Genomic DNA, 11,933 nt, shown 5'->3' with positions numbered 1-11,933 from the left:
CGCAGGGACTGAAATCCCCTGTGCACCTGCGCAATGGCCGTTCCTGCTGGCGGGGCACCTGCTCAGCCCCTTCTTCCCACACCTCGGTGCTGCTCACCGGTTCCCCGGCCTCCCACGGCCCAGCCAGCGCCACCGGCCGCTGCCAGCCCCCCGCCCTGGTCGGAGCCCTCGGATGCCGCCAAGTCCCCCACAAAGGCCCTCGGGGGAGGCCGGTGCCTCGGCCGAGCGCTCGGCAGCCCCCGGGCACGGCGGGCCCGCGGGAGGCCGCTCGGGACTGCATTTCCCAGGCTGCCGCGGGGCGGGCGCGCGGCCCCGCCCGCCTGTCAGCGGGAGCGCTGCAGGTTGATCGCCGCGGCTGCAGATGAGCGGAGCCCGCGCGCGGGCGGGGGGGGCGGCCGGGGCTGCGCCGCCGGGGCCGGGTCGGCGGCCGGCGCACTATGCGAGGCCGGGAGGATGGCGGTGGAAGGTAAGGGCTCCGCGTCCTCTGCCCGCTGCCCCCGGGGTCCCTCCCCTGTCTCCTCCCCCGGGCACTCACCTGTGCCGCGGCGGGGCCGGCCTCGCTCGGCGGGGAGGGGGCTGTGCCCTCCGGCGGAGCCTGAGGCGGTGGCGGCGGGGCCGCTCTGCCGCCCGCTGCACCGGCCTCGCTCCCCGCGCCCCTCGGCCCGGCCGCCCCCAGCGCCGCGCCTGCCCCCGCCCCAGGTGGCGCAGGGTGGGCCCGCCCGCCCCTGGGGGCTGGCAGCGGGGGCTGCCCGCTCAGCCTGCGGCAACCGGAGGCTTTAGTCCGGCAACTTCCCGGCGGGCCCGGAGGTGCCGCCTCTCCCGGCAGGAGCGGCAGACCTGCGCCGCCTCCCTCCCTCCCTCCCTTCGGAGCGGCCACCGCGGCCCCGCTCCGCTCGCCCGGCGTCTTCCCGCCGAGGCGCCGCCGTCTGTCCGGGTTCTGCCGCCCGGATCCCCGAGGTGCCCCGAGGCCGTGACACCCACCAAGCTCAAGCAGCCCCCGCGTGGGCGCTGAGCTGTCGGCCCCGGGGGGTGCTCGGCCCCTCCTTCCCCCCACCGCAGGAGATGGAAAAGCTTAAGGGCCGAGGTGCCCGGTTCCTGGGTAGCCCGGAGCTGTGAGGTGCCCGGCTCCAGGGGAAGTGCCCGGTAACTGAGCAAGGTGGACACTTTGCTGAGGTCTTCCAATAGCTGCTGGGCTCCTGCGGCAGCCTGACGTTGGCTGCTTGTTCCCTTCCCGCGGGGCTTTCGGATAGTTGGAGGAGAGATGTGACTAGGTGGATGGGAAGAGGAGAAGTCCACTTCCCTGCTGTCCACTTCCAAAATTTGCTCAGTTTTCTAGTGCTTTAAGCATTGAGAAACCTGGGGTTTGTGTCCTATCTTTTGTGCCCTTGGGGAAGTTTCAGAACTCCACAGTGTGGAAACCAGCCATCTGACCTCTCTTCTATGCTTAATTTGGGGTATGTTGCTTTTTTGGGGGGTGCTCATCTTGAGACTACCTTGAGCTTTGTTTCTCAGATATACTGAGATCTACAGTCCCATCAAAGACCACTTGCTTTATTACTGAAAATCATGCTGACGCTGTCTCATTGCTGAGTACCCAAGTGAGCAGCACAGGTGATAGTCCAGCAAAAACTTGGGCTTACTGAAGGCAGTGGGCAGCTTAACAACCCTGAAAACCAGCTTCCTAGGCAAACTCAAAAAAAGGTAAACAAAACCGCTATGTCTCAAAAGGTGCCTGTGTACATTCTAAGCTCTAAGATTCTCCATGAGTCAAACAGATTTCTTATGCACAGGCTGCTTTATTGAATGGCAGTTTTGAAGACTGTAATGATACAAAGAGGGAAGGTAGTGGTCCTGAATAAAAGCATTGCTTTTTTGGTGACAAAAACTTAGCAACATGAACTGGGCATGCGTGCCCGGTAGTGGGTAAGTAAGTAAATGAAACAGACTGCCATGCACCAGATGGTTCATATGCCAGCAGCAACCCCTGTTTCAGTGTGCTCTCTAATGTCATCCTCCTTTATTCACTTGAAGTCCTTCTCAGTCTGTTTGCTAGATCTTTTCAGGTTTGTAATAATTCCTGTCGTATCTGCAGTGCCTTCCATCTGAGAATCTCTAAAAGCTTTGTAAATATTAATGAAGGAAAGCTCTGCTAAAGCTTTGGGAAGCAGTACTGCTTTGCCTTCTCCTGAGATGGGATTTTTTTCTTTAACTCCTTCTTCCCATTTCTTTCCCCCAGGATGCATCCCTGCTATGGTCTCTCAGAACAGGCTTTCTTGTCTGTATGTTCTGTTTTCCTCCCATTTTGAGTTTTTCTCTTTCAAGTTTCTTGCCTTTGCATAATTATATTACCCTCACGCTAGCACAGCAAGATGACTACTTACTTCTTCAGCACAAGTAGCCATGCAGCTGTGATTACTTTGTGTGAATGTAGTGCATGCACATTTAAAGTCTTTTCTTATCCATTCTTTTCTCTTGGAACTATGTTTCTTTGTGGTTAAAAACATGCTTTTATCTTAATGCGTCTTCTGCCGTACTGGAACCCTGGATGTGAGCCATGTTCTTTTCATGAACTGTGACTTTTGGCAGGTAATGTGGCATTACAGCTTCTGTTTGGGAAGTTGAGAGGTTACTTGTCCCTGATGGCTCTGATCACTGCAGAGTGAGGATCCTACTCTAGTCAAAAGTAAAGTTGCTGTTGACTCTTCTAAATTGATAGTTTCGTAGAAAAATGCCAATTTGCTGAACTCAAAATGTCTTGGACTCAGGAAACACAGACTGCCTTTTTTCTTTCCTAGTTGTTTGATTTGTTTGTTTTCATTGGAAAAATGTCTTCCTGGTTTGCTGTTTGTGATCTCGAGAGCATAACCTACTGTACATCAGCTTTGAAGGCTTGGAAATAAGGAAAGCCCTGAAAACTTCATTTAAGCTGAGATTGTCTGGCCTTCCAGTCTCTGTGGTAGTTGGCTGGGAGCTTGGCTAGGATGGGCTTCCTGGGTCTTCAAACCTTTTCATAGAGTGTAGCAAGGCCTCTGGACAGCTGGGCCAACTGGCTTCTTATTCGAACTCGCAAGTGGCTGGCTCTGGGGTGCAGCTGGCAGGGAGTGGAGAGGTCCCTGGGGCACAAGGGAACCACGGATCCTGGAGCGTGGGAGTTCCCGGCTGGAGCCAACATCCGGTGCCCCACCAGCTCCGCCACGGCTATTGTTCTGTGGAAGCCGCCTGTTTGTCAGCCTTAGCTATGAACGCAGAGACTCTTTGTTTCTCCTTTCAGAAATACCCTGTGTGGCTAAAGAGAAATTGTTTTGTAACTTCTAGTTTGTGGAGGATCTTTGAAAAATTCAGATTCCATTTTATTTAACAAACTGTTGAAGTCTTCCTCAAATTTGATTATTTTTAATGCTGTCTTAGCATGGAGTGCTGGAGTTTAGTTATGGCAACAAATGTCCGGTGGTTTACTTAAGGAAAATATCCCAGATTTTTTACTGGGATAGCTGACAGCAATGGATTTGCAAATATGACATAGGAATTTGGAAGGTACTACGGTTCCTTGCCAGTTATATATAATACATACCTGAGTGTCCCGAAAGAGATTATGTAGACTGGGAGATCCTTTGGGCTGTGTAGTACCAGTGCTTCCTGATTGATGAAAGGATTGGTGTGTGTATGGGGAAAGTGAGTTTGCGCTCCTTAATATGAGCCCATCTAGATGGGAGCACTGCCAAGGTAAGTCTATTTTTAGACCTAACAGTTTTGACAATATTCCTTTAAGTGTTTTTTTTCCCTCTAGTAAGAATGAAAGAACTAGGTCAGAGCCAGTAGAAAAAGGCTTTTGATCTCTGCAACAGTGTTCTCTTTTTTTTTTTCTTTTTGCTCTTATGCAGCAGAGGTAAAGGGAAATAAAGAAATGGTGATTTCCTCCCCTCCCCCCTGTGTTTATTGCACAGGAAAGTGAGAGACTGACAGCACCCACCAGATAATGTATGCTTGCAGGTAATCCCACACAGTTCTGTCGGATCCCCTGCAGCTCTGACCTGTGGTGTCTTTGAGATTCCTGAGCTAAAAAGCACTAATTATATCATGGAGTTCTTTTATAGTAAGTGTTTAATGAACTTCGCTCTAACATCTTTCCTTCTGTGTATAGGCTTTGGGAAGTGCATACATACATTTGTTGCTAGTCTCTTCCTGAAAGTTAATGTAAAACTCTACTGTCCTGTGTCTCTTCTGTAGTGGGCTTGTGCTACTAAGACTGGATCTGCCTACTGGAGACTATTTTTTACTAGGAAGTGGAGTCTTGCTGACATAAAATGACAATGACTCTGGCCTTACCCCTTGGTAATCCTCAAGGGGACTAGAGACTCAAAGGAGATTAGGGCATTCTGGGGTGTAGCATCAAGGTTAACTGCTGCAAAACTGACCTTTCTTGTAGCTTCTAACCAACTTCTATCAAAGCAATCCCCTGAATTTCAGCAATGTGATATAATTGGGTGGAAAGCCTTCAGTGCCTAGCCAACTCCAATGGATATTGAATGCTGCCACGTGTTTCCTCAGAGACTTGAGATACAGTGAGCTCATAGACGTGCTATGCCAACTCTGCCAGGAAAGTTAAAGTGAGTTCAGGACCACCCGAAGGACAGCTTTGAAGCAGGTTTCGGTGTAGGTATCTATCATGCTGTCAGGGTGTGCCCAAAAGTGCAACTCTTTTGACAAGTATTGGGTTATTCAACTTTGTCTTATTCCTACGCCCAATCCAGGCTCAGACTAGATGTCTCCACATCTGTGGAGAATGTGATCTAATAGATGGGTTTTCAGCACACTTAATTGCCGGTGAACCAAAGAAGTACCAAACTCTGTCATTCAAATATAGCATGTGCTTCCGTCAATGCTCTTGTTTTCTTCAGTAGTTTCCAACCACTCCTTAACTTGAGGGACTCAGACATGGCTCGGAAAGAGCTGCCAGTTGGAAGCAAGGCTGAGATACACATCTACCTCTTCAGCTGAAACTGTGACGTTGGGCTGTAGCAGAGGAGTTGGGTAAGACCAGTGGTGGAGGTACACACAAGACAGAGAGGAGTAAGACCTGAACTCCAGCCTTCAGTCTTGGTACCAGTTCTGTACGTTATTTAGTGTCCATGTATTGCAAAAATGTATCAGCAATTATAGGATTCCAGACTGGGACGCAGGTCTTCTCCCATCCATATTCATGTAGCAGCCTTCTTGTTGGGCTGTAACATCCCTACCCTTCTTTCCTGTTTAGCAACAGCAAACTTCAGAAGATAGGGTTTCCTTTCTTTATGCACCACCACCACCCTCCCTCCCTGCCCAGTGTGCAGGTGGCAGTGTGTGCTCCTCTGCTTGGAGCCTCTGCTTAGAACTTTCCTATCAAGGGTGCTACATTTGAAAGTCAGCTCCATCACAGTTCATTGCATGTGTCTTTAACAAGCTAGTCAATGATCCCTCTCCAATGGAATAGTGTAGCTAGTTAAGGCCAGGAGTCTATTTTGGACTGCAAGGTCTCATTTTGAATAGGTTCACTATGCTCCTCAGGCATCATATAGGGAGACTGTGAGCTCAGGTTCAGAAGGTGCATTCCACTGTGTGAACTGGAGACCCCAAAATGAAGCTGTGGCAACAAAGAATGTCACTGCTCTGAAGTCTCTTTGGGTGTGTTCAGACTGAGTGAGGAGTAAATAATGATGACAGGTTATGTGGTCATTTTCCCCTCTCTGCTTTTAGAAATGAACCTATATTAGGCAGGAATCAAAATACAGTATAGACTTGATGTGTCACTGCATTTTCCTTGGATAAAATTTGGTTGTAGGATAAGAGTGTACCCGTGAACTCTGAAGTGCTTTCAGGTCAATTAATTTTGATGAAATTCTGTGAGTGCTTGGCCTTACCCTTTGAAATACTTGGAAGACTTAAGCTCCAGGAGGACATTGATTAATATAAATTGGCTGTTTCAATGCAATCAAATATCATCATAAGGATAAACCTTGTCAGGTGGTAGTGATGTATGGGCAAAGGGAAGGAATGGTGCTTTGAAAGTTCACGTGCTTTCTCCACTGAGAAGGCAAATGAGCAAATGACAAGAATTAGACATTAGAAGGATTTCCTGCTACTGGAAAGCACTCATAAGGTCTGAAGTGACATTGTAAGATCTCATATTTACTGTTTAAATGGAAATTATAGAATAGAATTCTTCTTGAGAGGTTGTTGTTTGTGTGGGGTTATTTTTGTTCCCCTAAGATGTCCAAGCATGGCAGGTAACATCCAAGGAGGTTGTGTAGCTGTCGTGGTTTTGTTAGTGAGGGGGGGCCTAAGGTGGTAGCTTCTGTAGGAAACTGCTAGAAGTCGCTCCCCTTTGCTCAGTGGACTCGGCCGGGCCTAGGGCGGACCCGCTGCTGGCCAAGGCCGAGCCAATTGGTAGCAGAATGTCCCGTGATAACGCCTCTGCGATAACGTATTTAAGAAAGGGAAAACAGAAAAAAAAAAAAAAGGAAGAGAGAAGAGAAGATGTGAAGAAGCTGAGCAGGGGCAGAGGCGCAGAGGGGCGCCTCATTGCGCCTTGCAGGCCTCACCCTCTGGCCTCTCGCCAACTTGGTCCGGCCCAGCTGCAAGGAGTGGAGAGGAGATGAGAAGTGAATAAGATGTAAAAAAGATCCTGAGAGACATCTACCAGCCTGTTGTGAGGAACGGCTGCAGACACCAAGGTCAGTTCAGAAGGAGGGGGAGGAGTAATGCGGCTCCTGGCCAAGATTCCCCTGCAGCCTGTGGTGACGACCATGGTGGAGCAGGTTGTCCCCCTGCAGCCCATGGAGGTCCACGGAGGAGCAGAGATCCACTTGGAGCCCGTGAAGGACCCCACATCGGGGGAGGTGGATGCCTGAAGGCGGCTGTGGCCTGTGGAGGGCCAGCTGGGGCAGCTGTTCTGGAGAGACTGAACTCCGTGGAAGAGATGACCCACACCGGAGCAGTTCCACGAAGGACTGTGGCGTAGGGGTGGGACCCCATGCTGGAGCAGGGGAGGAATGTGAGGAGTTCTTCCCCTGACCATGAAGCAGTGGCGTGAAACAATGTATGATGAACTGACCGCAACCCCCATTCCCTCTTCCCCCCTGTGCCGCTCAGGAGGGGAAGGTAGTAGAGATAATGTTAAGCTTGGGAAGAGGGAGGTGTGGAGGGAGGTTATTTTGTTCTCTGTCTCATTATCCTGCTGTTTATAGTAATAAATGAGTAGTTTTCCCCAAGTCGAGTCTGTTTTGCCCGTGATGGTAAGTTTAAGTATTTCTCCCTGTCCTTATCTCAAACCTTGAGCCGTTTTTCCTTATATTTTCTCTCCCTATTCTCTCGGAGGGTGGGGGGAGTGAGAGAGAGACTGCGTAGTCTGGTCCCGATCAGGGCTGAACTACAACAGTAGCTTTGTTCCTCTTGTTTCCACCTCAGTGTATGAGGCCAAGGCAAGCTGCTTGATGTCAATCTCAAGGGTTATGGCAGGAGAGCAGCAGTGAGAAGCTCGGAGTAAGGCACTGTAGCCAGGTGGTGTCGGAGTTGCAGAATGGTCCAGGTTGTTCAGCTGATAACCATGGAGAGGTTTCTGTCCAAAACATCATCTGAGGAGGCTTGCGGGTGGTTGCAGACCTAAGTGTCTGGAGAGCACTGTAAGTTTTTGTTTTGCTCACTGGACTCTGAAAATGCTACAGCTAATTTGCAGAGGTAGTAGAGCTGTTGGAGGGCTACTGCTCAGTGCACTAAGTATTGAGTTTCTGGGTTTGTTAGGGATACCATGACTGGTTCTGGTGCCAACTTTCTCTGCTGTCCTGGCTGAGACAGCTTTTGTGCCCTGTCCTGTCTCTCTGGTGTGTCTCTTTCTGTCCAAACTGTATGACCTCTGCGGCAAGGACTGCCCTTTCTGTGCATGGGAGATACTCAGAGGTTGTGACTGAGCAATCCTGTTGTGGGTTATTTCTCATGAAAGCTATTGCCTTTGAATGGATACGGGCATTTACCCTTGTACACTAACAGTTGAACAACTCAGCCCTCAATTATTTGGTCAAAGCATGCAGAGAATGTGGAGGGAGTTGTTCTGGAAGGTGCCAAAGGCAAAGGTGGAGAAAATGGCCAGAAAATTGAGTAATTTTGAAGTCTTGTGAAATCGTCTGGTTCGTGGTGGTCAAAATAGCAAACAGGATTTCAGGAGCTATGAGGAAGAGCTCAGAACAATGCGAGAAACAACACTGTTTCTATGTCATAGCATATTGCTCTTGTATTTGGAATGCTCCCTGCAGTTTTGCTTGCCACACCATAAAAAAGGCACAGGACTGGAAAAAGTACAGGAAAGGGCAGTTGGCTGGTCAGAGATGTGGTGTGTTCTCTGAGGGCAGGTTGCAAAGTTTCAGATTCTTTAGCTTGGAAAAGAGATGACCACGGGGACAATCCTTAGGCACTGAAGAATGGTTTGGAGAAGGTGAAAAAGGAACTAGTTCACAAGGCAGAACAATGAAGCTGTAGAGTTTTGTGCTTAAAATAAAAAAAAAGGAAATAGGGTTGGTTTTTTTTTTTTTTTTTATAAAACGCAGTTCCCTGGTGCAGCTTTCAACCTTGGGTCATTCCTAGCCTGACAAGGGAGGATGAATTCCTGTACGCCCTGCTTTTACACGGTTTCCTTAAGCAGTGGCAGAAAGGGCTAGACTCGTAGTCTGACCCAGCCTGATCACTTTTATGGCAAAGTCAAGCTCATCTCGTGCATCCAGAACAATTCCACTCACCACAACAGGCTGATTGGTATCAAGTAACTGAGAGGAGAATTTGGCCCGGGTAACCTAGAAACACAGAGAGGAAATGGGGAATTGGGTACTGAGCTGTAAAAACGTTAACAGACAGGTAGTGATGTATAAGATATGTAGCTCTCCTTTTCAGTATATAAGAACTGATACTGTTCTCTAAGAGGAACTGTCTGCTGTGTCAGGTCAATGGGACTGGGGAGGAAGGAGGGACCTTGCATTAGGCTGCAGCTGCAGAAATGCCATCCTGGAAAACACCAGTTCCCCACAGCAGGAATGGTTGGAAACTGCTGTACTGCCCTGCATAAAGGAGGTGAACTATGTCTGAGAGACACCTTCAGGAGAGCCTGAAGCAGATTAGATTTACAGATCTCACCTTTAGTGGCTTCTGCCTTGGGTTGGTTGTATGTTCCATCACCTTTGCATAGGATCCTCTTTCTCCCTCCAGAAGCATCCCGTGGCAGAAAGATTACAAAGAGAATGATGAGGGAGTTGCTGTCAGCAGCCTCATGTTCTCTGTGCAGCATGAGCTAAACTTGGCATTAAAGAGCAGGTTCGTTACTCAGAACAGCAAGAATTCACCCTAATATGTGCTGCTGCTGGATGAAGCAGGCAGGTGGGCAGGGGGACTGAACTTGGGCTGAAGTGAACTCTGTGTTCTGTTACAGAATCTAATATGCTTGCTGTGACAGAACAGGAAAAGAGCATGAGACAGATATTTGGGGTGGATTGTAGCCTGTCTTTAGTGCAGTCCTATCCATCTCTGTGTAACGTGGAACCTTGCTAGCTAATAGTCTCCAGCTGAATATTCAGGTCATTACTTCTCTCCATTCCCCCACTTATTTGCTCTCCTCTACCCTGTTTTTGTGACTTTTTTTTTTTTTTCCTCCCCCTGGAGGGGATTTTAGTTGAGTTGATTTGCTTCTCTGCAAATAACCTAGTAAAAGCAAGAGAGAGACTTTTAATAATGCTATTTCAGAAATGTAAAGAAAGAAGAATTGTAATGTGTGTAAATAGAAGCTTTCTCCTGGATTTTCCTCTAGCAAAATAATTACATGCTCTCAGCTAACGGTTTGTTGCTACACAAATCAGCTGGGATACTACAGTGGGTAGGATACAGTGGTATAAGTAAGCAGTAGGAGGTGAAGAATTTTACTGGGGGAAGGAAAGAAGGCGTTTCCAGGCTCTTCAGTTAAATGTGCAAGGGAAGGGGTAGCCTTGAACAATGATAAAGGAGTTAACTTTTAGGCAGTTGAGAGAAAGCCAGGACTGAAAACAGAAGTCAACTGCTGGATTGCAAACTAGTTATGCTAGTGAGAATGAATAAATACATTTTCTTTTGTGTTTTGACAACTTTGTGCGGTATTCATGGGACAAGAAATACAGCCTGGATCCACAGCTAAACTGCAGCCATTTCTGTGCCACATGTTCAGCAGATGCCAGCTTTCATGAGTAGGGCAAAGGCAGAGATCTACAATGCATGTCTGGGACAGTGCACCGCTGATGCCATAATGAAAGTGTCACCTGTGTGTGTCTGAGCCATGCTTTGTATGCTGATAGAATCATAGAATGGTTAGGGTTGGAAGGGACCTTCAAAGGTCATCTAGTCCAACCCCCCTGCAAGGAGCAGGGACATCCCTGACTAGGTCAGGTTGCTCAGAGCCTCATCCAGCCTGGCCTTGAACGTTTCCAGAGATGGGGCCTCCACCACCTTTCTGGGCAACCTGTTCCAGTGTTCTATAACTCGCATTGTAAAAATTTTTTTCCTAATTTCTAATCTAAATCTACCCCCCTCTATTTTAAAACCATTACCTCTCGTCCTAGCGCAACAGGCCCTACTAAACAGCCTTTCCCCATCTTTCTTGTAGGCCCCCTTGAGGTACTGGAAGACCACTATCAGGTCTCCCCGGAGCCTCCTCCTCTCCAGGCTGAACAGCCCCAACTCTCTCAGCCTGTCCTCATAAGAGAGGTGCTCCAGCCCTTTTATCATCTTCGTGGCCCTCCTCTGGACCTTCTCCAACTGGTCCATGTCCTTCTTGTGCTGGGGGCTCCAGAACTGGACACAGTACTCCAGGTGGGGTCTCACCAGGGCAGAGTAGAGGGGGAGAATCACCTCCCTCGACCTGCTGGCCACGCTTCTCTTGATGCAGCCCAGGATGCGGTTGGCCTTCTGGGCCGCAAGGGCGCATTGCCTGCTCATGTTAAGCTTCTCATCCACCAGCACTCCCAAGTCCTTCTCCTCAGGGCTGCTCCCGATCCATTCCCCGCCCAGCCTGTATTTGTGCCTGGGATTGCCATGACCCAGGTGCAGGACCTTGCATTTGGCCTGGTTGAACTTCATGAGGTTGGCACAGGCCCACCTCTCCAGCCTGTCAAGGTCCCTCTGGATGGCATCCCTCCCTTCCAGCGTGTCGACGGCACCACACAACTTGGTGTCGTCGACGAACTTGCTGAGGGTGCACTCTATCCCACTGTCCATGTCGCCGACAAAGATGTTGAATAGGGCTGGGCCCAGCCACTCGTGACCGGTCTCCACATGGACATTGAGCTGTTGACCACCACTCTCTGAGTGCGCCATCCAGCCAACTCCTTATCCACCGAGTGGTCCGTCCATCAAACCCATTTCTCTCTAGTTTAGAGAGAAGGATGTCATGCGGAACAGTGTCAAAAGCTTTGCACAAGTCCAGGTAGATGATGTCAGTTGCTCATCCCTTGTCCACCGATGCCATCACCCCATCATAGAAGGCCACCAAATTGGTCAGGCTCGATCTGCCCTTGGTGAAGCCATGTTGGCTGTCACCAACGACCTCCTTGCTCTCCATGTGCCTTAGCATGGTTTCCAGGAGAATCTGCTCCATGACCTTGCCAGGCACAGAGGTGAGGCTGACCGGCCTGTAGTTACCTGGGTCTTCCTTATTCCCCTTTTTAAAAATTGGGGTTATGTTCCCCCTCTTCCAGTCATCGGGGGCCTCACCAGACCGCCACGACTTCTCAATACGATAGCCAGTGGCTTGGCAACTTCATCTGCCAGTTCCCTCAGGACCTGCGGATGGATCTCATCAGGCCCCATGGACTTGTGCACCTTCAGGTTCCTCAGATGATCCCGAACCTGCTCTTCGAGTACAATGGGCAGTTCTTCATTCTCGCAGTCCC

General features: G+C 49.6%; 1 protein-coding gene across 6 annotated transcripts in view; it reads left to right on the top strand.

Moving 5' to 3' along the window:
* The first annotated feature begins 344 nt into the window (after window positions 1-344).
* Window positions 345-11,933, top strand: part of SAMD12 (sterile alpha motif domain containing 12) — a 178,359-nt gene continuing 166,770 nt past the window's right edge. For all 6 annotated transcript variants that reach the window (XR_015257734.1, XR_015257733.1, XM_086741200.1 and 3 more), the window contains exon 1: window positions 345-466. Coding sequence is in view for 4 of the 6 variants with exons in the window: in XM_086741200.1 (XP_086597326.1) it covers window positions 454-466 (13 nt within the window). In the remaining 2 variants the exon portion in view is untranslated. The remainder of the gene's footprint in view (window positions 467-11,933) is intronic.

This window comes from Chlamydotis macqueenii, chromosome 2 (genome assembly GCF_036417535.1).
Source record: "Chlamydotis macqueenii isolate bChlMac1 chromosome 2, bChlMac1.mat, whole genome shotgun sequence".
Lineage (NCBI taxonomy): Eukaryota > Metazoa > Chordata > Aves > Otidiformes > Otididae > Chlamydotis > Chlamydotis macqueenii.
The sequence above is the reverse complement of the archived record's forward strand: the minus strand, read 5'-3'. Positions and strand labels throughout refer to the sequence as shown.